This window comes from Periophthalmus magnuspinnatus, chromosome 17, assembly GCF_009829125.3.
Source record: "Periophthalmus magnuspinnatus isolate fPerMag1 chromosome 17, fPerMag1.2.pri, whole genome shotgun sequence".
In the NCBI taxonomy this organism is placed as follows: domain Eukaryota; kingdom Metazoa; phylum Chordata; class Actinopteri; order Gobiiformes; family Gobiidae; genus Periophthalmus; species Periophthalmus magnuspinnatus.
The window spans coordinates 30,744,497-30,769,463 of record NC_047142.1 but is presented as its reverse complement, the minus strand read 5'-3'; the positions used below and the strand labels follow the sequence as shown (position 1 = coordinate 30,769,463).

Below are 24,967 nucleotides of genomic sequence, written 5' to 3'. Positions count from 1 at the left end.
GAGAACATGCAAACTCCACCCAGACACAGGGAGAACATGCAAACTTCAACCAGACACAAGGAGAACATGCAAAATGAGACACTGAGTTAGGAATGTAAACTATGAAATGACACAAGCTTCTCTTCTCAAACCTTATCTGTGTTTACGGCCGGTGAAACCCTTGGCCATGTTTATGTGTGAGCTGTGCTGTAGTGAAATGTGACACCACATCTAATACAGATGGCCCATGTCCAAAACGATTTTTTGTTTTTATTTAAGATTATGTTTCAGCAAAAAACCTTCATGGACATCGACCATCTAGGTGCACTATGATTTTTTTTTTCATTTTCTGTAGTTGCTTCTCCACTTTTGCACTTCTCTAAAGATATTGGTGTCTGTTTCCTGTTTCATTTGAACTTCCCTAATCCAAACTTTAATTCCTCTAATCCAAAAACATTAATAAATCTTTTAAGACAATACAGTAGCTTGTTGACATGTTTCGGCTGCTTGTGTCGAGTCACCTTCAGAACCAGCACTGTCTCCATGGTGACGTGTCATACATCAGCTGTTCTTACTTCCTGAGGAGTGGCCGACAGGAGGCGTGGTCAATCTGAGCGATCCCAGCAAACCCAGACCGGTAAAAAATAACCAGATTTAACCCTCTCTCCTCTCTCTCCTCTTTCAGGCCGCGGTGCTCCTCTCTCAGGGATAGTCCCTCCTCCCCTCAGCCTCTCCGTGGACCCCCGCCTCCCCCTCCACCATGAAGGGTCTGAGCAGCCGAGCGCATCACCAGCTGGTCTCCTACGATCCCTCCTACGACCACATGGGGCATCACATGGACCGCAAACCCTTCCTCATCAGCCAAATGGACATGCCGGTGCCCATCCAAATCCCCAACCCCTCCGAGATGTCCTACTACAACCCGCAGCATGCAGGATATCCTTCGGACAGCAACAGCATCGTCCCCTACGGCACTTTTCCACGCCGCTGCCACTCTACCTCCTCATCTCACCACGCGGACAGCAAGGACGAAAGCATGGCGGTGGTTCCTTATGTCGGAGGAGGGGGAGGAGGAGGAGGAGGGGGGGGCAGCGGTTACGGAGGGAAGACCCCAACCCGTGTCCCGGCTAACTATGAATTCGAGCGGCAACCGTCGTTTTCGAGAGACGGATACCACACGCTGCAGTACAAAAGAGGCATGGTGGCACATTCCGGCGGAGCGATGCCACCCAATAACAACAATAACGATAGTCCAGGGAGGATAAGACATCTGGTGCATTCTGTTCAAAAACTCTTCACGAAATCACACTCATTAGAAGGCCCGCACCACACGCCGTCCGTAAAGGGGCCTAGCAACGGTAGTGTTAGCGTCATGGGCGGGGACAGAGTGGGCGGAGACAGAGGGGGCGGGGCCAGAGCGAGTCCGGATGGCGAATCGAACCCAGGCGGAGGAGGAGGAGGAGCGGGAGGTCGCCATCGGAAACGCAGCAAAAGCAGAGAGCGATGTCGATCTGCCGAACCAAAACACCGCGCGCATTACCACCATCACCAGCTACACGGGTCCGCCTCCGCCCCCGGGTCTGGCTATTGGAGCTCGGATGATAACTTAGAACGAGAGCTGTGCCTGTACCACCCGCATCACCAACAACAACCTCCGCCTTCGCCTACGCCATCCATCTCACCATCTCCTATCGCCATGACGATCAGCCGCTACCCGGGACAACCGCCTCCGCCCGACCCCGGCTACCCGCACTCCCCGCTAACGGCGTCACAGTCCCAGCAGTACTTTAGCATGATGGACCCGTACAACACGCTAAACGAGCACACGCCGCTAACCCACTCGCACTCGCACCACGGGCACCACTCCTCGTCGCACGCGCATCACCACGGACACCATCACCACGGACATCACCACGGTCACCCCGGGCACCAGCCGCTCAAAGTGTCGCGGAGTAACGACGTCATCAGCAAGTACTCGCCCGCGCCGGGGATTAGCACTAGCAGCAATAACACGCCGACGCCGATGGATAGAGAGAGAGGAGACAGAGGAGACAGAGGAGAGAGAGAAAGAGGAGGATCCAGTGGAGTCTTGATGCCGTTAAGTTTGGCGGACGGGAGGGACAAGAAAGGGGCGTGGTCATCCAGTTTAACGGTGAGCAGAGCCAGAGACGTCTTCTCCAACCAGCACATGAGAGCCCAGAGCCCAGCAGCCGGTAACCTAAACCTAGATAGAGCGCTAGTGAAAGCTCAGGCCAGTCAGCAGCAGCATTTCTTACAGGTAAAGTCCCACCTGACCCCGCCCCCTTCCCCCAATCACCCAATCACACTGTAGTCTCCACCCTCCATTCACAATCTCACACCAGTGTTTCTTCTAAGCCAGTGCGGGTCCATTGTCAAACAGTTTTTAGGATTTGCTTACATATTTGGAAAGAATAGGGTTGGCAGTGAAATCAATGCCCTAATAGATACTAACTGATAATAAAACTCATTTCAAAAAGACGTTTAAACAAGAAGCGGTACAGAATGAAAAGAAAAAGTTGGATTATTCCTTAAAGGTCCTAAATTACACAAAATGGACTCTTGTTACCTCATAAAAATCATACCTGGAGTTGTGTTTTGTTCCATTCACACATTTTTGAGCTACACTTTATCATTAGTCTCAGCTCAAAATGCTCTGTTCCACCTTGTGATGTCACGAAGTGGGACTTTTCAAGCTAACAGCTCCCTTATACCTTTTTTCAGTAGAGATTGACAGTTCTGAAAGGTCTGAAATTATCCAAATGATTCTAGTGAAGGTGTATGGAGTTTAAAAGCACAGGGCAGCACTTCCTGTATTACCACATGATGACATCACAAGATGGAACAGAGCGTTTTGAGAGAAGAACCTAAACATGCAGGTTTGTGAGTTAAACATGTGTGAATGAAACAAAACACAACTCCACGTCTGTTTGTGATGAGGAAACAACATTAGAACAGATCAGAAAATAGTGCAATATATATATTTTAGAACAGTCTGAATCTATATAAGAACTATTAAAATGCCACATGGTACTGCAAAAGAAACGACTACTAATTTGTATATTGTCTAAAAACGTGTTTCAATGTGGTTAAGTATTGAGTCTGGTCCTTAACATCAAAATTTTGGTTTAAAATTGTAATATTGTGGAAAACTAGAGGAGATAATAGACACTTTTTATGGCAGTGAATTGTTGAAATCAAAGTACTTGTTTAAATGGGATTTGCTCTTAGTCAAGTGGAAGAGCAGAAGCAGGAGTAGTAGTGCAAATTACTGAGGTTTTTAAAATGTACAACCACTGCTAATGCTACTACTATTTATTATTTTACTTTAACTAGCTCAGGTTTAAAGTTATGGTTAAGATACACCTCACTGTCCTCTGCATTTGACCCATCCTTCAGTGTCTCCGGGCTAAACCTGTCAGGATCAGTGGGACCCATCTCCAGATCTTGAGCTAGTCTTGGTCAGGACTACTTTAACTGGAGGATTTGAACTACTATTATGTGTGTTTTGGGTTTCATGTGGTGTTCCTGACAGATAATGCAATCAGAACGTAGAGCCACCTGTTTTATATAGAGCTGTATTAGGCACATGGATGTACAGTAATTTTATGGAAGATTAACAACTATAATGATTAAAGGTGCTCTACCTGATTTGTTCTTAAAAACATGAAAAATAGAATCATTTTAAACAGTTTGCAGTGGTCCAGAGTTATTCCTCACTTCTCTGATGCAGTATGAGCATCCTAATCATTTACAGTGATGAGTTTATAAGTGCTTTTCACAACTTTTACAGCCCAGAGCGATAAAGCTAACAACAACTGTCATGCAATTCCTGATTCTCAGACAATAAAGCGCTTTATAATTAGGTACAGACAGTATACAGTGGACTTATTTTGACCTCAAGAGCTGCGTATACAATATATATACACTGTATAAAAGGTTTTTGCCATGTATTTTATAGTCTTTATCAAAATATGATTAAAATTTTTGAAAATGTACTAAATTGTTCCCATAATTCGAACAAAATGTCTTGCCCCAGTACAGATATATTATATAAGCAACTTTCTGATATTCAGCAAGTTTGCTTTAGCATGCTAGTTGTTGTTTACTGTGATGCAAAACTACACGCTAGCCTTTGAAAGTTGTGAAAAGCACTTATAAACTCATCCTGGTGAATAATTAGGATGTTCTAAATGTATAAGGTAAATGAGGAATAACTTTGGAACACTGCAAATCAGATACAGCGCCTTTAATGATTATTCTGATTAAACACTGCAATCCTGAACTGAAGTATTTAAACTCCTGTTGAGTGAGATGTTTTTACAGCGTTCCAGTGACAGATCCAGAGCCTCCTTCTGCTCCTAAGGCTCCAGTGAAATTTCTCGTTTGTTTGTTGAGTTTGAGGAAATCCGGTGGCATTTGTCTGGGCTCAGGGAGAGTCTGTCTCTAAATGTGTGTTTGTGTACAGGCTTATGGCAGATCAGGGACGACAGGCTACACATCCAGCCCAGAAACAGTCTGAGGATGCTGTGGCAGAGTGGTTAGCCTCGCCTCACACCAATAAGGTTCACGGTTAGAACCATAGACTGTATAAACAAGTGTACTGAGTGGGACGTTATCCATAGCGTTCGGCTCCAGTCAAATGAAGCTCATCGAGGGTAGAGCAGTTATAGGGGCCAATTTGGAGGTGATTTCTTTATTTGGAATATCATAGCAACCAAAGAGCCAATCCGGAGCAAGGCTGTTGAAGGTAACGCCCCTTCCACTGCAAAACCAGCGGTGTGGGCATTTAACAAAGCTGTCATTCAAACCTGTTGCTACCGCTAGCTGGGGCAACCTCAGGAAAGATGCCTGATTTATCTGTTATTAATGTTCATATCTTTATTTACAGCACAACAATGAAATTAAAAAAAAAAAAAACAGGATCATGTAGAGCGGGTTAATGCAAACAGTTTAAGACCAAAATGACAAGTCTGACAGCAGCAGCTACAGAGAGAGGGACCACAGTTTTTTAATAGAAAGTGAATTGGAGTCAGAGTCGATAGAGCCGGAAACGCAACCATGACCACTTTCTATTTGGAATGTGGTAGCTAGCAGGTTAGCTATGTCTATTTATATATACAGTCCATGGTTATAAGGCTTTTGTATGTGGAGTTTACAGTTGTCTGAGTCAGCCTAAAACATGCACAGTTGGGTAATCCTCCAGCGAGGTACTCCTGACCAAGTCCACTGCTGCTTCTGGTTAAACCCCAAAGACAGAGAAAAGTGGGTCAAATGCAGAGGACTGAATTAATATGTATTCAGAATAAAATTGCATGTACTTCTAATTACTCCTGATACTATGCATAGTTAAGAACATATTATTACTAAAAGATATTAGTTCTACATACTACTCCTATGGTGACTACTAGTACTCAGAGGTGACACTTGTAGGCCTATTTGAGTATTAAGTATTTGGGAAGAAGGATGTGTAAGTTTGGACATAACATCTGATTTACAATTTTAAGTTTGATGTAATTAGAAAGACAAAACCTTTAATAATAATCTGATGTGACTGATGGGAAAAATAACCATTGTTTTACTCGAGTAAGAGTACTGTTACACTGTACAATATAATACTCAAGTAGCACTTCCCACCTCTGCTATACTCATTTTTACTGAGATGTTTAAGTACAGTATTTCAAAGGTATTCTCCCTTTATTTATCATTTTAAGAAAACAGATCTGGTTCTAAAAGTGTTCTTCCTCCAAACAGTCAGTGTCACGTCCATCGTGTCCATCACAGCTGTTAGAAGTGTCCCTGTTTTCTGGCACTTTAAATGTTGATTCAAATTAAATAAATCTGGACATAATTATATTTTTCAGTGTCCATTGTGATAATGTCGTTAACAGAGCAGGGCCTGTACAGAGAACAGTTTGATAAGGAAACAAATATCTCTGCATTTGACCCATCCTTTAATCTCTCTGGGTTACACCTGTCAGAAGCAGCAACATGTCTAATGTAATGTCCAAACTTATCTGTCTCCATGGAAACAAGGAAATGGTGAGACCAGGTTAAGTTACAGGTCAGATCTGTGGAGACAGTAAGAATTATGTTTTTTAAGGTATTTTTGTTGCAATAAAAACTCCTGTATTTTGATATTTATTTATTTTATTTTTTATTTAACCTTTATTCAGGTCAGTTAACCAATTCTCATTTTCAACGACAACCTGGCCAAGAGGCAGAATAAGATCCATACAGGCAAAGAGAAGACAAAACAACAACATTAAAAGCATAAAAGTAAGACATATAAGTTTAATGCCATACTTTGGAGCATTCCTGGCTAAGCAGTAGTATCTTCATGGAGACAAGAAAGCGGTGGAGAACCCAATCAAAGCAGTATGACATTGAACGTATCTGCCTCAGGTTTATTCACTAACAGGAAAAAAGCGCCATAGAGACACATAAGTTTAATATCATACTATGGAACATTCAAGGTAAATCATCACTAAAGGCAAACATCTCCAGGCGAACATCTCCATGGAGACGAGAAGCTGGCGTACTCTTCACCAGAAAATTGGCATAGCGCACTTTTAAATAGTTATGATTGGAAATGGTAAAATCTGTGCATTAGGGTTCAAAATTCTACCTAGCAACAGTTTATTTTCATTTTTTTCATTTTTCATATTTGGCCGTTTTGAAATGGACAACACTGGTTTCAAGATCGTGGACACATTAGTACAAAAGCTAGGCTAACGGTTTACATGGTAATTCAAATAGTGCATGTTTTCATTATAATTTTGAGCTGGATGATGAAGAGGAAGTCCAGTGGGTAAAAGCAGCGTGTGTTGCTTAGGGAGAGAAGTGCTCTTTGTTCTAAAAGCACAAATCTTCAGATGTGACAAGTCCTGCGCCGTAGTAGCTCCAGATTTCACAGATTTAAGTGTGAGCTGCAGTTTGTGTCAATCCAAATCTCCTCCAGGCTGTGAGTGCAGAGTGGAGACAAGGACCACTAAAGCAGGGCTGAACCAGGACTAGACCAGGACTAAAGCAGGGCTGAACCAGGACTAGACCAGGACTAAAGCAGGGCTGAACCAGGACTAGACCAGGACTAAAGCAGGGCTGAACCAGGACTAGACCAGGACTAAAGCAGGGCTGAACCAGGGCTAGACCGACAATAGACTGGGACTAGACCAGGACTAGACCAGGACTAGACCAGGACTACACGAGAACTAAACTAAAGTAGGGCTGAACCACAACTAGACCAAGACTAGACTGGGACTAGGCCAAGACTAAAGCAGCGCTGAACCAGGACTAGACCAAGACTGAAGCAAGACTCAACCAAGGCTCTGTATAAACCAAGAACAAGAACCAAGAACACTTGCAAAACTAATCCAGGACTAGACCAGGATTAATCCAGGACTAGAACTAGAACTAGGATCTAGGTAAGATAAGACTAAACTCGGTCTATACCAGGACTAAACCAGGTCTGAATGTATAATGTAGAAAGTTACTATTGGGGAATACAATGGAAAATTCAAATAACTTCTGTATTTATCTAGGTAACTATAATTCCCTCTTCAAATAAAAAATATCTTTACATTTCAAACCCAATGATCCCAGTGATATCATTTCACATATATAATATCATATGTGTGTCCACAGCTTGAGAAGAAACACTGATCTAGAGTAGCTCCCTCTCCCTCACTCACCTCCTTCACCTTTGAAAGCGCCTGGCCCCTTCTCTGGTCCTTTTATTTTGAAGGCATCCTTCAGTCCTTCTCGTCACTTCTTTTATTTTTACAGCGCCTTATCCCCTTATTATTCTATTTTGGCGGAGCTGCCCCCTTCTTACTTCCCTCTTTTATTTTGAAGGCATCAGTTCCTTTTCAGTCTTTTTATTTTGATCAGGGCTATTTTATCCCCCTCTTTCCCTATTCTTTTATTTTGAAGGTATCTCGTTCTTCTCCTGACTTATTTTATTTTGAAGACACCTGTCCTTTTACTTTGGCTGGTCCCTGTTACTCCTACTCCTTGGTTCTTTTATTTTGAAACCGCCTGATCCTCTCTCCCCGTCTTCTTTGTCTGTCCTGTCATTGCCCTTTTTGTACCGGATGCCCATTTTGCTCCTTTGTCTACTGCTCGTGCGTTAATAGAATGTATAGTGTATACACGTTGTGTGCTGTTTTTAATCAGCATTTTAAGATAGCAGTTAGCAGAGGCAGCTAGTGTCCATGCTAGTGAAATGGCTAAAATCTTAGGTAACCTGTAGGAGGCGCTCAGTGTGTGATGCCTTTGTTCCTTCATGTACATCACAAACCCCAAAACAGATCAGTTTGTATTAAATAAGACAAGTTAAGGTAAAGGTACAAAGATATATATAACATTGTCACCATTTCGCTAGCATGGACGCTAGGTAAAAATCCAGTTTAAAATCTGAGCTGCTATGTTTTGTGAAGAGTAATGATGATTATCAATGTAAATTAGTACCATCTGTAAACTTAAATGTCATTTCCACTGGCATGGTTCGCTTGGTGCAGAATAGTTTGGGGAGGAACCTCCAGCCGGGTAACGTTTCTATTACAAACTGCCCAGGCCATTTTTGGACATGACACAGGTCTAGCAAGACACAGCGTGACAAAAAAACTGATGATGAACTGGAAGAAGTTTAGTGTTTATGCTAGCTTTAGCTTTAGCTTCGTTTCACAAACTTGGAACACTAAATGTCTTGTCTTTTCTGATTGGCTGAGATCAGCCTTTTGAAAGTATAATTCAGGTACGATTTTTGATTTTCCAGACTCCTTTGGAATCGCTTCACCGTACCGTCCGGTAAAGGCCCTGTGGAAATGAGGCTTTACCATAAATACCTATGAATGCTTATAAAATAATTTACTTTCTATCGACACATGCAGAGTTTAGTCAAAGGTGCGAAATTGATTTCCGGTACAAAGTGACAGTAACATTCTTTTACTTTGGTGGCGCTAGCCCTCTCTTCCTCCCTCCTTTTATTTTGGTGACACTAGTCCTCCTCCCCTCCTTTTATTTTGAAGGTGCCTGTTATATTACTTTGGTGGCGCTGGCCCTCTCTTCCTCCCCTCTTTTACTTTGACGGCACTGGATCCCCCTTTATTTTGAAGGCTCTTGTTTTACTTTGGCGGCGCCTCTCGTGCTGTGGTTTCCTGTGTGTAGAGCAGTAAGAGCAGTAGTCCATAGCAGCCTTACTCTCTGTAGGATCCATACTTCTCCTGGTGTCTCTCTTTTTCCTGCACTTTCTATGGAGCACATTCACAAAGGCACCTCACACCAGTCTTGTATAGAACATTCTTGTTGTACCTGTAGTTTAGACCTCTTCAAACATGTTCTGAAATGCATGGGATTCTTGTATTAGTTAATCAGTTCATTTTTCACTCTGCTCTCAAATGTTAACACTCCTGGAGTTCTTTACAATGTGCACTTTGAACAGAATACTACGTACTTTTTAAAATATATAGTAAAGCTAACTGCTATACTTTCCATTCCTACAAGTAACTAATTTTGCAAATATACTTAACTGCAGTTGTCCTATGAGTATCTGAACATGTTAGCTTATCAGTCCAAAAGAAGCTTAAAGTATGCTAGCTGCAAATTAGCCAATCACATCTCGACTGGTCTGAGGAACTTTTGTGAAACTGCCACGTTTTTCCTTGAATCTGATGAAATGTTGTGTTGGATTTAAACTGTTGAGTGATATGGATGAGTGAGTTTGGATGAAGTGAGCAGAGTATTATGATACAGTTGGCGTTATGCTAGTACAATGCTAATTATCATCTGCTGCCTGTAATGAGTCAGTGTATACACAAAGATACGTTTAAAGCTAAGTCTTAAAGCAAGGTAAGTATATTAGCTATCAGCAATCTGCAGTAGTCTATGATAGTCTTGGTTAAAGAGGTTGGGGAGGTTAATTTAAATCAAATCAAATCAGAAAATCAAACTGTCACTTCCTGCCAACAATGGCAACGGACTGAAGGGGTAAAGGGTATTGTTTACCCAGGGCCATTTCAAAGAGGAGCCCCTCACAAAGTCTGTAATGAGCGGTTTTCCTTAGACAACGTGCAGTGTGGGCCCACCATGATGGTTTGTACCCAGGGCCCAGGATTTGTTGTTGCACCCCTGCCTGACGGGAGTGACTCAAATAGTCCGTGTCCAGTGAGGTTGGAGGATTAATCACAATTGAATCAAAATCAAAATTTAGCAAATCACAAAGGCTATAGTTTTTGAAGCACCATAATTCCTTCCACAAACAACACAATCTCCAGTCTTATTCTCACAGACTGTATAAAGAAGTGGACAAAGTGAGTGAGCTCCAGTCAAATGAAGCTCATCGAGGTTGGCAGCGTATCATAGCAACCAACAAGCCAATCAGGAGCGAGGTTATTGAAGGTAATGCCAGGGAGATGCACGTCCTTGGAGAAAGAAAGCTCCTGATTTGTCTCTTACCTTGAGTTACGGACACAATAGCATAATAAAAAATACAAGGATCATGTAGAGCGGGTTAATATGAACTTTTTAATACCAAAATGATGAGTCTGACAGCAGCAGTTACAGAGAGAGGGGACACAATTTTCTAATGTAAAGTGAATTGGAGCCAGCGTCGATGGAGTTGATGGCTAGCAGGTTAGCTATGTCCATTTATATGCACAGTTTATGCTTTATTCTGCATATAAACATCTAACCCTGTAGTTTAGATCTGTACAAACATGTTCTGAAATGTGATTCTCATGTTAGTTTGTCACTTCATATTCCAGACATAAAACATAAATCACAAATCTATTCCCAATCATAATGCTTGACAGAAAAATCCCAGTTCGATATTTTTCCAGGGTGAGAAGGGTCAGCTGTGTTTGGACCTGCTCGGCTCGAGTCCTGGAGATGTCCAAGTCCTGGAGAGACGATCATCTTCTCAACAGAATGCATGATAGGACTGGAGTCTTAGTCAACCACAATTTGTAGTTGGCAAATCATTGTATTTGGATGATATGGATTTACACGGGACCACATCAGAAATGAGATGGTATGGAGTGGATTAGCTGAAGATTTGGATGTGAATCCTATGTTTAATCTGCCTTTTTACACACAAATACCCTTTTTCCTAGCACTGTTATTAGCTGTAGTATTTTGAGCACAGTTTAGGTCAGATATATAGAAATACGCAAAAGTTTTGAGAGCTTTTGCTGCTTTCCCTTTTGAGTTGACCAATTGATGGGCGGAACAAGAGCTTCTTTAGTCGACTGAAGCCGTAGTGCACGATGTTCTGCTTCTTGATGATGGAGCGTCAGGGTGATGGTGGTGCGGAGGAAGCAAAGAAGTCCAAAGACTAACCCCAAAAAGGACAGTAAGTTTTGAACTGCAGAGGAAAACGCTTAACTGAAGGAGCTCACAAACTACTTTTACCATATTTTGAGGATGGTCAATGCTTTTCTGTCTCACTCAAAGTGCTTTATATCAAGGAACCACTCACCTATTCACACACACACATTCATACACCGGTGTACGAACACCGAGGTTGGTTAAGTGTCTCACCCAAGCACACAATGACAGTATTCATTTGTGGGAGCTGGAATCGTGCTGCCAACCTCTGGGTCTGTTGATTGGACCGCTCCACCAATGATGTTTACGTCGAGAGCCGGATTCGAACCGCCAACCTTCGGAGAGACACTGTCACAGCTCTAATATACAGAACACGTCAGCCTCATTTGGGTGGACTCCGACAGTTGGAGCGGAGACACTTAGCTGAAAACTTTTCAAAAAACTCCTGGACGCTGTCTCACTCTTCATGACTTTTATTGGCACCATGTTTCGGTCCCTCCACTCCTCAGGTTTCAAATAATCATTCAGACGTTCAAATAAGAGAGCGGTACAGACAGACAGATAATATAAATATTTAAAAGGTGGTATCGGGTTTGCGGTTCACTTTTGGATTCCTTTAAAACCTCATGTCTGTATGTCAGCCTCTGGAACATGTCCTGTTTTATTTATATCTCTGAGAATAGAGCGCTGTGTTTGTGCAGCGCTGGCTTCCCTGTCACCTGTACACTCTCACTCTTTCTCCCCCCTTCTCTCTCACTCTTTCTCCCTCCCTCAACTCTCTTTCTCTCTCCCACTCTCTCTTTCGCTCTCTCACTCTCTCTCCTTCTCTCTTTCTCTTGCTCACTCGCTGTCTTTCTCGCTCTTTCTCTCTCACAGTCTCTCTTTCTCTCTCCCTCACCTCTTTTGCTCTCATGCTCTCTCTCTCCCTCATCTCTCTTTCTCCCTCCCTCACCTGTTTTTCTCTCTCCCTCACCTTTCTTTCTCTCATGCTCTCTCTCTTTCTCCCTCACCTCTCTTTCTCTCTCTCCCTCTCTTCTCTTTATCTCACCCTTCCTTCCTGCCCTCCCTCTCTCCCTTCACTTCCTCTCTCTCTCTCCTCCCTCTCATATTTCCCTCAGACTCCCTCTCTCTATCCCTTACCGTTTCTCTCTGCTTTTGTTTTCTCTCTATCCCACTCTCTTCTTCATACCTCCTCTTTCCTCTCCTCCTCTCACTCTTTACCCTCCCTCTCCCCCCTCTCTTTCATCCTTTGCTTTCTCTTTTCTATCTGCCTGACTTTTTCATTCTCTCCTCCTCTCCTCTGATTCTCCCCTTCACTTGCTACCTTCATCTCTTCCTCAGACTCGCTCTCATATTCTCTCTATACCTTTATTTCTCCCTCTGTCTCTTTCATCTCTCTTTCTTTCCTCTTTTTGTTATCTCAATCTCTCTCCCCTTCACCCTTCTCTTTCTCCTTTCTTCCTGCCTCTGTCCCTCTCTTCTTTCATCCTGACTTTCTCCCCCTCACTTGCTAAATCTCCCTCCTCCTTCTCACATCTTCCTCAGACTTTCCCTCTCTCTTTTTCTCTCTCTCTATCCTTCCACCTCCTCTCTACACCTTTATCTCTCCCTCCTCTTTCTCTTCTCTTTCTTCTCTCCTCTCCTTTATCTCAATCTCTCTATCCCTCTCACTTCCTTTTCTTCGACCAATCAAAAAAAAACAGCTCTGCGTTTCCACAGCAACCGCCTCCAGTTCTCAATGTGAAATACCCTTCGTCTTTCTCTCCCTCTCTCCATCCCTCTCTCTTTCTCTCTCTGCATTATCTACTCTTAAAAGCGCTCCAATGACGACTGCAAAGCTATTCCTGTTAATTACACCATTATCCCCCACCCTCCGGAGCGCCCCCCCTCCGCTTCAGACGTGCCCGGGATCGGAGGCTCGGGGCTGGGTGAAGAAGCGCGGGGTGCGTGGGTGCTCCGCTGCTTCTGCTGGAGCTCGCACAGCTGGTCTGGAGCCCACTGTGGCTTTTTATAGCAAAACTGCTCATTTGTGTCGGTTTGACGCAGCGCAGACTCAGAGCGGAGAGAGTCCACAGATCACCACGATTAGTCACTGGAGGTTTCTGACAAGTCTCACTCACAAGAAGCAAGACACCAGCCCACAGACAGCAAAACAGCAAAAAACAAAAAAAACAAAAAAAAAACTGGATGGGAAGTATAGACCAAAAACTAGCTTACTGCTGTGTTTCAGATGACATAACATTGTCTAGACCCATAATATTTAACACAGATGGGGCAGGTCAAAGTAATACTTTTCAAATGAAGGTTTCTGTTGTAATAGTCTATATATAAATGGACATAGCTAACCTGCTAGCCTCAAGGTTCCAAATAGGAAGTGACCATGGGTGCGCTTGACTCTGGCTCCAATTCACTTTCCATTGAAAAACAGTCGCCCCTCTCTCTGTACCGACCGGCTGCTGTGAGCCTCATCATTTTGGTCTTAAAATGTTTGTCTTAACCCGCTCTGCATGATCCTGGTGTTTTTATTTTGCTATTATGTCTGTAAATCAAGATATAAACATTAATAACAGACAAATGAGGCGCCTTCTTTCACCGAGGACACTTCCGCTACCGTTAGCAACGGGTTTGATTGACAGTGTTGCTAAGCCGTCACGACCATGCTAAGTAGCGTGAGCAGGAAGGGGTGTTACCTTCTACAACCTTGATCCGGATTGGCTCTTTTGTTGCTGTGATGCTCACAGTCAGAATTCCAAATATGGAACTTGGCTCCAAATTGGCTGCTATAACTGCTCTAGCCTCGATGAGCTTCATTTGACTGGAGCTGAACGCTGTGGGTAACGTCACACTCACTTAGTCCACTTCTTTATACAGTCTGCGTGTAATATAGTAAGTTCTTGGGTTGAGTCACTAATAGAAATGACTACGTTCAACATTTGTGAATTTAACTTTTGGATATTTCCTGGCAAAGTTCGACGTAATCAATAGGGAATCTTACAGAATATGAAAACTACCAATAGGCCGTGTCAACGCCATAGAATTTTGATGTCATAATTTCACATGGAGGGCAGGGGCATATTGATACTTTGCAGCTGATGTCATCCACATTCCCTGGGGGTGTGATGCTAACTATAGGCACTGATCTGTCTGAAGCTGTGTTAGACTTTAATCTAAGCTTCATTTTACCACAATCTGATCAGAAAGAGTTGAAGTAGCTCACCTGTTGTAGTTTCATGTAGTTTTGTGCTGTTAAACAAGATTCTCACATGTAACATTACAGCCACAAGCTAGCTAGCATTAGCCAACAGTTTTCAGATAGTCACTTGTTGAAAATCAAACTAAACAGGACCATGAATGCTCATAATGATCACAGTCTCCTGAAAATGTGTTGGTTTAATCAATTCTGTACTTTTTTTTTTTTTTTTTTTTTTTTTTAAGTTTTCAGAGCGATCTAAAAACTTTGGCAATGTTTGCTAATGTGTGCACTGTGTCACCATGGTAACTGCTGATCATTCCTCCACAGACATACATGCAGAACACCTCAGCGTGATGTCACTTCAAAGTATCAATAGGTTGTGTTCAGATGGAGGACGGAGCCTTTCGAACCCTATGAGAGATTCACTGTTTTTGAAATAAACACATTTGCAATCTGACGTTACACAGCAAATTCCCCCTGAGAACTTTAGAGATTCTAAAAAGTTCTGATGCTACATGAATGCAACATAATAACATGATTAAAAGCTATTCTGCTGGACGTCTTTATACCACACTGGTTACATAGTCTTATTCTTGAGTGACACTTCATAATTGAACATGGACCTGCTCCATTTAAACAGCTGTAGTTTTTGTGCCAGAGGATTCAGCCAGGGCCTCATTAGGAGAAGCAGATGTCTTGTTATGTTGGAGGTAGACTCGCTTTGAAAAGGAGAGCGGGGTTCATTTCCCATGGACCAGGGCTGAGCGACGCAAATCAGGCAACGCAAATCAGGCTATGTTATGCTAATTTGGATCGGGAGTTAAGTTATCGGGAACATGGAGCGACATCATTGACAATCACCAAATCAACGGACCATCCGAGGACGAGTTTTGACAGAGACTGGAAAACGATTGGTTCCTACTTCTTCTCGTGAGTGACTGGACTTGGAGCTGGTGACGTGAATAGAAAGATCTGAGGCTCAAGTTTTTATTAAGTAGAATTTAGATTACTTCTTAATTAAAACCTATTTATGTTTTATTCCATTCCTTCATATTTCAGTAATAAAAATATTTGGTAAATGGTCACACTTTTATATAGTCTTTTTCCAACTTCAAGGCACTCAAAACACTTTACATCAAGGAACTGCTCACCCATTCACACACACTTTCACACACCAGTGTACACAGACACTGAGGGTGAGGTGTGTTAAGTGTCTTGCCCAAGGACACAACGACAGCGTTCATCTGTGAGATTGGACTGGGCTGGATTGGACCACTCAATTAATGATGTTTATGTTGAGAGTGGGATTTGAACTACCAACCTTCACGTCAGTGGATAAACACTACCAACTGAGCTGCTGAGCTACAGATCTGAAAATGCTCACCTGCTGATGTCACAAAGTGATGCTTCTCTGACTTTTTAAAATGTATCCATCTTCACTTAACTCTGGCCCATGAAAAGCTGCAGTTCACTCTAACGAGCAATGGATTTATTTATATTTTTTTCTCATTTGTCCAAAATTGCTACGTCACACTGCCGAATCCTATGTGTGTCACCATTAAGAAAAAGTTTCAGAGAACAGGAATTCTTCATAAAAAAAAAGAAATGAAAAGTTGATTTGGCAGAATATGTCTCCTTTAAACAACCTCTTCACTCATTAACTATTAGCAGAGGACTAACCAGGCAAGAATGCTGAATTAATTTGCCGAGTTTTAAAAGTAAACTTGAAAGAACAGAATCATAGGTAGTATAGGACCAGAGAGTGTGACCAGTGTGTGTGTGTGTGTGTGGGGGTGTGTGGGGGTGTGTGTGTATGTGTTTCTGTATGTGTAATTTTCCCTCACAGGTATCTCATATGGACTCTGGGTATTCCCTTGTTTTGGTCTAGCAGGTGCCTCCAAGAGAGTGTGGCTGCTGACCTCCACCCAGAGGACCCTACCCCGCAGACCTCTACCAGGATGCACCTCCACTCTCATGTCCTTCACCATTTTTAATTAGTTTATAATGTTTTAAACGTCATTTAATCATCAATATATTTATTTTTTGTTTGGAATTAACTACCTTTGTGTTGTCTCTGCTCTCTTGCTTAGGCTAATTAGCAATTTTAAGAAAGAGACATTTAAAGGGCCCATGTTACACTATCTTCTGATCTATATTATAATATAGTTTCATGATCACAAACAGAGATGGAGTTGTGTTTTGTTTCATTCACACATATTTAACGCACAAACCCTGTATATTTAGGAATGTAGAGTTCTTCTCTCAAACAGAAAACACTCTGTTCCACATTGTGATGTCATGCAGTAATACAGGAAGTGCTCCACTGCGTTTTTAAACTCTATACACCTTCACTAGAATTATTTGGATGATTCAGCTCTGGAATTTCCAATCTCTATTGAACAAAAGGTAAAAGGAGCTATTATCTTGATAACTACCACTTCATGACATCACAAGGTGGAACAGAGCATTTGAGCTTTGGAGATGTAAACAGACTAATAATAAGGATTACTTAAACATGTGTGAATGAAACAAAACACAACTCCAGGTGTGTTTTTGAGGCGGTAACAACGTTCTAACATGACTTAACACTCACAAGAGTCAATTTTGTGTACGGTATTCTTCGGGCTATAAAGCACACTGGATTACAAGGCGCTAGATCAAGGAATGCATCTATTTTCATACATGAGGCGCCCCGGATTATAAAGCACAGTGAACCCTATTAGTAACGTCACACTCGCTTAGTCCACTTCTTTATACAGTCTATGGACACATTAAGCGAAACAAAACAGTCAGATAAGTCAAACTTTATTCAACTATTCAACTAATTTATAATAACGCTCAACATTCAACAGCTGTAACAGTTCTAAAATACAAAATACAAAACTTTTTCAGTTCATTCCTCGTCCTCAAATCCATCAAATTCTTCATCTTCAGTGTCTGAGTTTAACAGTTGGGCGATTACAGCATCAAACATGCCTGGATCCCTCTCATCATTATCCAAGTCAGTCTTGTCACTGTTACTTAGCTGTTCAGTGATGATTCTGACCTTCCTAAAAGCTCTGACGACATTTGAGCCTGACACCTTAGCCCAGGCATCCACGATCCACTGCCAGATAGTGGTGTAACTCGCCCGGTGTTGTCTCCCTGTCTTGGTGAATGTGTGTTCACCTTCTGTCATCCAAAGCTCCCACGCAGCTCGCAATTTAACTGTGAATGACCAGTTGACACTCATATCTAACCATTGGAGTTCTCTGGTTAATCCACCCAGAATGATGGCAAAATCCGAATTTGTTTGCTTCACTTGGGTTTTGACAGTATCGGTGTAATGGGCACGCATATGGACGAAGATTTGTGGAAAAAGCCGTCTGGTCTCTTGACGTAAACTTCTCTCAGCCACTCACTCATCTTCTCCTCGTCCATCCAGTTCTTTGGGTTAGCCTTGATGATGACACCGACCAGAACAAAGTTTTCCTCTTTCCTCTTTTACAGTGAAAGATGACTTCTCGTTCCTTGTGGTGTGTATAGATACCGGCCTCCTGTTTTTCGGCAGTACGGTTCACGTGGATGTCAAAGGTGAGGAGGACTTAGTCCATGTTGGTGATGTGTTCTGGCTGAATCTCCTTTTCAGTGATGTTCTTCTTGCAGTAGGCGGGGGAAAAGGGGCCAGCTTTTCTTCGTAGTCCTTTGGCAGTTGCTGCAAGATGGTAGTTCTTATGCAGATGGAGCGATTACACCTTTTCATAAAGCGGAAGCACCAAGAAGGACCTCCTCAAAAGTCGTTGATCTTCATGTCACGTGCTGCTGTTGCCTTGAGTCGAATAGAGACTGTAGAGACTCTTCTATCTGCTGTTCTATATTCAATAACCCACTGTTCAATATTGTCCTCTAACTGTTGCCATCTCGCTTTGTTCGCTCGGAAACTCTTTTTGGTCTTCTTTACTTGGCACAGGTCATCTTCTTGCTTCCTCCACTTCTGTACCATTGATTCATTAATGCTGAATTCACTTGCAGCTGCTCTATTTCCACGTTCTAGTGCGTGACTGATAGCCTTAAGTTTGAAATCCGCTTCATAAGCATGTCTCTTAACAGATTTTGGTGTAGTTACATACATATTACTCCACAAGGCTCTTGACTACAGTTGCTGTAATTACACCGGATTATAAAGCGCACTGTTGATTTTTGAGAAAATTAAAGGATTTTAAGTGTGCCCTATAGCCCAAAAAATACGGTAATATCTTTACCGGTCAATACTGAGGTACGGGTTTGCAGGTTGAGTCCTCTGGGTGGAGTCCTCTGGGTAGACGTTGGCAGCCAGATTGCTCTTGGTGCCTCATTTTGGCTGCACAGTGGTTATGTTGTTGTTTTGTCCTGGTCCTTCCCTGACAAGTGTTTCATACACAGTGTTATTATGTTGTTGTTTTGCCCTGATGCTTCCTTGGCAGGTGCCTCAGGATGACTGGGGGGGTTTCTGTCCGCTGGTGAAAGAGGATGATATTCCGTGCCGAAGGATGCGCAGTGGGAGTTACGTTAAAGCCATGGCGGAGGACGACAGCGGAGACTCGGATGGCAGCCCCAAACCTTCCCCCAAAGTCCAGGCGCGAAGAGCCAGTTACCTGAAGGCAACACAGCCCTCCCTCACCGAGATGACCACGCTACAGTAAGAGACCTCAGGGGGTTAGACTGGAGTCTTAGTTCAAGAACTGGACCACTAGAAGATTATCAGCATAGGGCAGTGGTTCTCAAACTGTGGGAGGTACATGAGCTTCTGCCAGTAGCAACATAAAACAATGAATAATATAAACTATATTCAGATTAAATAAGGGGATACATTAAAATAAAGGGCAGTGGGGAGGTTAAGTACAGTCATTTAAAGTGACAGTGAAGAGCGGTCAGACAATGAATTTTTCAAAATGGCATGTGTGACAGGTGTTATAGAGTGACAGGTGTTGTGAAAGTGACAGGTGTTATAGAGTGTTTGATTTAGATTCAGTTGTACGCACTTTGCTGTCCTCCTGTGTGTTATTTCATGCTTAAAATACAGCAGCAACAGTCATATTTTAGACCTGGTTTAGACCCGTTGTTAGCTCCCTCCCATTTTCAAGCCCGTCAGAGGGAGTGGTCTACTAGTGAAAACCCTCATATACATCTGTGTAACCCCTCAGTCGTCCAGGTCTGATTCATAGTAAAAACCAAAAGTAAAATCTGTCAACTAGACAAAAAGTTGAAGGAGTGAAGACGTTTTGCTGCTCATCCAAGCTGCTTCTTCAGTTCTGGTCAGCCTTATATCTATCTGAAGGGAGGGGCTGGAAACAGATTTTGTTTACAGTTTCTGTATGTATGCTAGGTCTATTGAGCTATACTAAGTGTGCACTGTGCCTGAGACATACTTAACATATTCATACAACTGTTAATGTTTTTTTTCCCACACATATTGGTATCCTGATAAGCTCTATTGTTCTCTTTGTTTCATTTGTGTGCTTTGGGTCTGGGGGATGGAGTTATAGATGGGGGAAACAAACAAAAATAGCTTCTTTAACTCCCCTCTGCACAGCAGACTGGGGTCCAGAGGAGCTCTCACGATAGTGTTGGTACATTCTCTTATGGAGTGGCCATTTAGTTTCTCCAGTGTAACACTCACTGCACTCTTTACTACACTGAATGGGGTAGACCACATTACTTTGTTTATGACTTGGGGTTTTGTCCCCAGTTTCTATCTTAAAGTGTTTGTAGGTTTAAAATAACCCGGAATCTCAAACTACCTGAACCTGAAGCTTTTCAGACACACCCACTGTATAAGGAATAGTTACACCTTTCCTTCTAGGTTCAGATTCCCTCGCTCCCTTAGATCTATTAAAGGCCCATTTTGGATATCCACAAGCTGAGAGGTGTTGACTTCTTCCTCTGCGTTTGTGGGCACCACTTGAGCTCTGTGTTGTAGAGTATGGATCATTCCGAGTTTGTGCTGCAGTGGATGGTGTGAATCAAACAGCAGGTATTGGTCAGTGAGTGTGGGTTTCCTGAAGACTTCTACCTGGAGTCGCCAGTCCTCTCCTATTGTTACTGCACAATCTAAGAAGGCCAGTTTGTTCTCCTTGGCCTCTTCCCATGTGAACTTGATGTTTGGATCCACAGCATCAATATGTTTAGTAAAGCGTTCCAGATATTGATATTTTGATTTTAGTCCAGTTGTCATCCACGTATTGTTACCAATGCGTGGGTGGAGTGCCTGGAAATGAGGCCAGTGCCTTCTGTTCAAATTATTCCAGATAAAAGTTAGCCATAATAGGAGAGAGCGGTGAGCCCATGGCACAGCCATGGATTTGCCTAGAGAAGTTTCCTCTAAACTGGAAATATGTGGTATTTAAACAAATTTCCAGCAGTTTGCAGATTTGGTCCAGTGGCAGTTTAGTTCTCTCTTTTAGCTTAGTATCCTGCAGTAACCTCCTCTTTGCTGCCTCCACCGCTACTGATGTGGGGATACAAGTGAAAAGAGAGGTCACATCAAATGAGACCATGACCTCATCTGAATCAAATTGGAGATGCTGGACTTTACTCACAAATTCTGCTGTGTTCTCAATATGGTGCTTCATGTTGCCCACCAGAGGAGACAGGTTGGCCACATTGTATGTGAAGGAGTGTGAGCTACATACGATGGGTCTGAGGGGTACTCCTTCTTTGTGGATTTTTGGGAGGCCGTAAATGCAAGGAATAGAGTCACCAGCATAGAGTCTCCAGCTTCTGTAAGCAGTCTATGATTTTCTTCTTGTACCCATTAGTAGGGTTTTGTTTCAGTAATTCACAGGTGGCTTTGTCACTGAGGAGAAGGCTTTTCACCTTAGCCTCATAATCAGCTGAGTCCAGGATCACCGTGCATCTCCCTTTGAGAACAGTAGAGCTAGCCAGGATGCTAATAGTTGTGAAAAAACCCATTAAGAGTTGTATGAATATGCTATGTCTCAAGTAATGTCTCAATATGATATGTCTGTAAGTATGTCTCAGGCACAGTGCACACATAATATAGTTTAATAGACCTAGCCTATATACAGAAACTGTAAACAAAAGCTGTTTCCAGTTTCAGTATAGCTAGCTCCTCCCTTCAGATAGATATAAGGCAGTGTCCACCAGCGAAATGTCTTCACTCCTACAACTTTTTGTCCAGGTGACAGATTTTACTTTTGGTTTTTACTCATATTGGTTATGTTTTGTCCTGCAGGATCTCCACAGAGCACTCCCCCAAGCTGCAGATCCGGAGCCACAGTTACCTCCGCGCGGTGAGTGAAGTGTCCATCAACCGCAGCCTGGACACGCTGGACCCCAAAGCCCTTCTCGACCCCAAGTGTCTGCTGTCGTCCCCCCAGTATCGCTCCAGGAACGAGAGCTACATGAGGGCCATGAGCACCATCAGCCAGGTCTGTGCCAGAGCCAACAAAATAAATCAACACCAGTGAAGCAGAGACGCCTGTCCATGTCTACAAACGCCGTCATCCTCAGTGTCGGGAAGTCCCCACAGTCATGAACTCAAACTGATTATTTAATTCAGTTCAATTTATAGCACTTCAAACAACAGTCACCTCAGAGGACTTAACAAAACAGTTCATTTAACCATCAGAAAGTAAAACAAAAAAACAACACAAAAATAAAAAGACATGGGTCAGTAAGTAAAATTTAATGAATACATTGTGACACTAACCCATAGACTGTAAATACAAAAGACATAGCTAACCTGCTAGCCACCGCATTCCAAATGAAAAGTGATCATGGGTGTGCTTCAGGCTCCATCGACTCACTTCACTTTCTATTGAAAAACTGTGGCCCCTCTCTGTGTAACTGCTGCAGTGAACCTCATCATTTTGGTCTTAAATTGTTCGTATTAACCCGCTCTACATGATCTTGGGCTTTTTCATTTTGCTATTGTGTCTGTAACTCAAGATATGAACATTAATAACAGACAAATTAGGCTCTTCTTTCCCTGAGGTCGCTTCCACTAGCATTGGCAACAGGTTTGATTGACAGCATTGTTAAGCACCCGCTCCCTGCTAAACCAGCAGTGCGGGCGGGAAGGGGAATTACCTTCAACAGCCTCACTCTGGATTAGCTCTTTGGTTGCTATGATACTTGTGCTCAGATTCCAAATATTGAACTCAGCTTCAGATTCGTCCCTATAACTGCTCTAGCCTCGATGAGCTTCACTTCACTGGAGTCGAATGCTATGGGTGACGTCACACTCACTTAGTCCACTTCTTTAAACAGTCTATGTTTTGTACTCCTCTTGTAAATGCAACTGAAAGTTCTGCAAGTATTCAGAATGCAGTACTCTGATTGGACCATGTAAGGGAAATACACACATACATTTTAAAGCAGATATTCAGTATAGAGTAACTACACAATATCCTTCCCGTCACTGCACATCTCATATGTGTATATTGTGAATTTTTTTAAAGTAAAGCATAAACAGCTGCTCAGGTCTGCCCCCTTCTGGACAGACTGGACCCATAATGTCTCCATGCACCATGTTCCACAGTATGTGTCATTATCTGTATGTGGGAGTGGCATTGGACTGTGCTTAAACCAGAGACACTGAAGGTTGAGTCAAATGCAGGTTTGACCCAGAGACACTGAAGGATGACTCAAATGCAGAGTTCCCTTCAGGGACAATAAAGTGTAAAACCAGAGTTTTCCATCTGCTCATTGTTTTTGCTCAACTCTTGCATTAAACCGAATGTGATCCTTCAAACCGCTTTTGGCATCAGACCTGTTCTGGAGGCTCTTCTGTAAAGCTCTGGCCTGAAGTCATGTTAGCGAGGTAGCATTAGTGTTAGCATATTAGCATTAGCATGATGAAACCACAGCTAAACCCCTCTGTAACACTGCATGTTTCAATTTCAGGATGTTACAATATCCAAGTGTTCAAATCTCACTGCACTGAAGGCAAACTGGTATTAAGAAAAGATAAACTTATTCTATAAAAATTCCACTCTTGAATTATTTAGTCATTAAAGGTGCACTGTGCAGCTTTTCTGGTGGGGAGGAGATGGGACCTGCTTGTCTCCATGGAGATTTTATTGCTAAGCCTGCAATGTTCCATACTATGGCATTAAACTCAAACTAAACAGATATTTCTATTGCTCAAAATTACCTCAAAAAACATCCACTCCTACTGTGAACAGAGTCACCTCTCCACAGATCTGACCTGTGACTTGACATGATGGCATTATCCGCTTTCTCCATGTAGATCGATACATTTAAGAATACCATACTGTGGAGCATTCTGCGCAAGCAATAGTAACTCCGTGGAGACAAGCAGGTGGCATGAGAAAAGTTCCTATGTGCAACATTTTGAGGACTTAACCCCATTCCAAAGATAGAATATTTTGTTCAAATAATAATAAAGTGTTCATCACTATAGCAACAGTCCTAATTACTCATCATTGTGAAACGCGTGAATATTAGCTAAACTTGGCAGCACTGAAATGGAGCAAAGGATCATGGTCTATGTAGTTCCCAAGGCCATTGTCTTAGAACAAAACAATGCCTTTTATTAGCTATAAATTCAACATTTTTATATATATTATTGTCCATTAAATTGTAGAGTTTTCTGATAGTGCTCATATTGTCACATCCTATAGAAACTGCATGCTGTAGCAGTAGTAGTATTAGCACTAGCAGTACAATAGTATAGTAAAAGTATTAGTTGTAGTACTTTTGGCGAAGGACGATTCACCCCAGCACATATCCCATACCTCTCTCTCCTCACAGTCTCTCCTTTGGCACCTCCAAAACTACACTTGTTTGTGTTGACTTGTGCATGTCCTTTTTGTCTCGGAGTGATCTATTCTCTGCTCGCTAATGGACCCTCCTCCTTCTAAAACTCCTCCTATGCAATATTCATCTGTCCATTTTTGCCTCCTCTGAAAGCCTTTTATTCTGTCTATTTCTGCCTCTTTTCTCCCGCAACCTTGCTCCGTGTGTCACCATAGCTGAGCGAGGTGGAGGTGAACGGGCAGATCGAGCAGGTTTGCGAGCAGGTCTACAGCGAGCTCCAGTCTCAAGCCATGGACCGGGGGGGCATGGACAGCCTGGAGCCCATGGACACGCTGCCGATGCCCGGGTGCTTCAGGATGAGGAGTCCCAGTTACGTGAGGGCGATCGACCAGGGCTGTGCCAGTGAACATGAGGGCGAAGGGGGAAGACCTCTGCTGCTGCTGCCTTCCTCTCCGCCGAGGACCACCGCTACCACCGTGAGGACCATCCAGAGCAGCACAGGTACGGTAGGGGGAAGGGGTTGAAGTTTTAGCTCAGTTTTAGTTCATACTACATATGTTCAGTTTGGTCCAGTCCTGCTTTAAGTAGGTTTGTGAAAAAAATAAAAAATGTGATACTAATCGATGTTAAAACTAGTATTGAAACTCATTTGAGCAGATATCGATACTAAAAAAATCACTTTCACAGGAC

The 24,967-nt window shown here is 42.7% G+C and overlaps 1 protein-coding gene across 1 annotated transcript in view; it reads left to right on the top strand.

Moving 5' to 3' along the window:
* Nucleotides 1–739: 739 nt before the first annotated feature.
* LOC117385797 (disks large-associated protein 1) overlaps nt 740–24,967 on the top strand; it is a 48,528-nt gene continuing 24,300 nt past the window's right edge. Inside the window, exons 1-5 of the mRNA XM_055228269.1 lie at nt 740–1,950; nt 2,140–2,257; nt 18,958–19,172; nt 21,729–21,924; nt 24,493–24,778. Coding sequence (XP_055084244.1) covers nt 740–1,950; nt 2,140–2,257; nt 18,958–19,172; nt 21,729–21,924; nt 24,493–24,778 — 2,026 coding nt within the window. The remainder of the gene's footprint in view (nt 1,951–2,139; nt 2,258–18,957; nt 19,173–21,728; nt 21,925–24,492; nt 24,779–24,967) is intronic.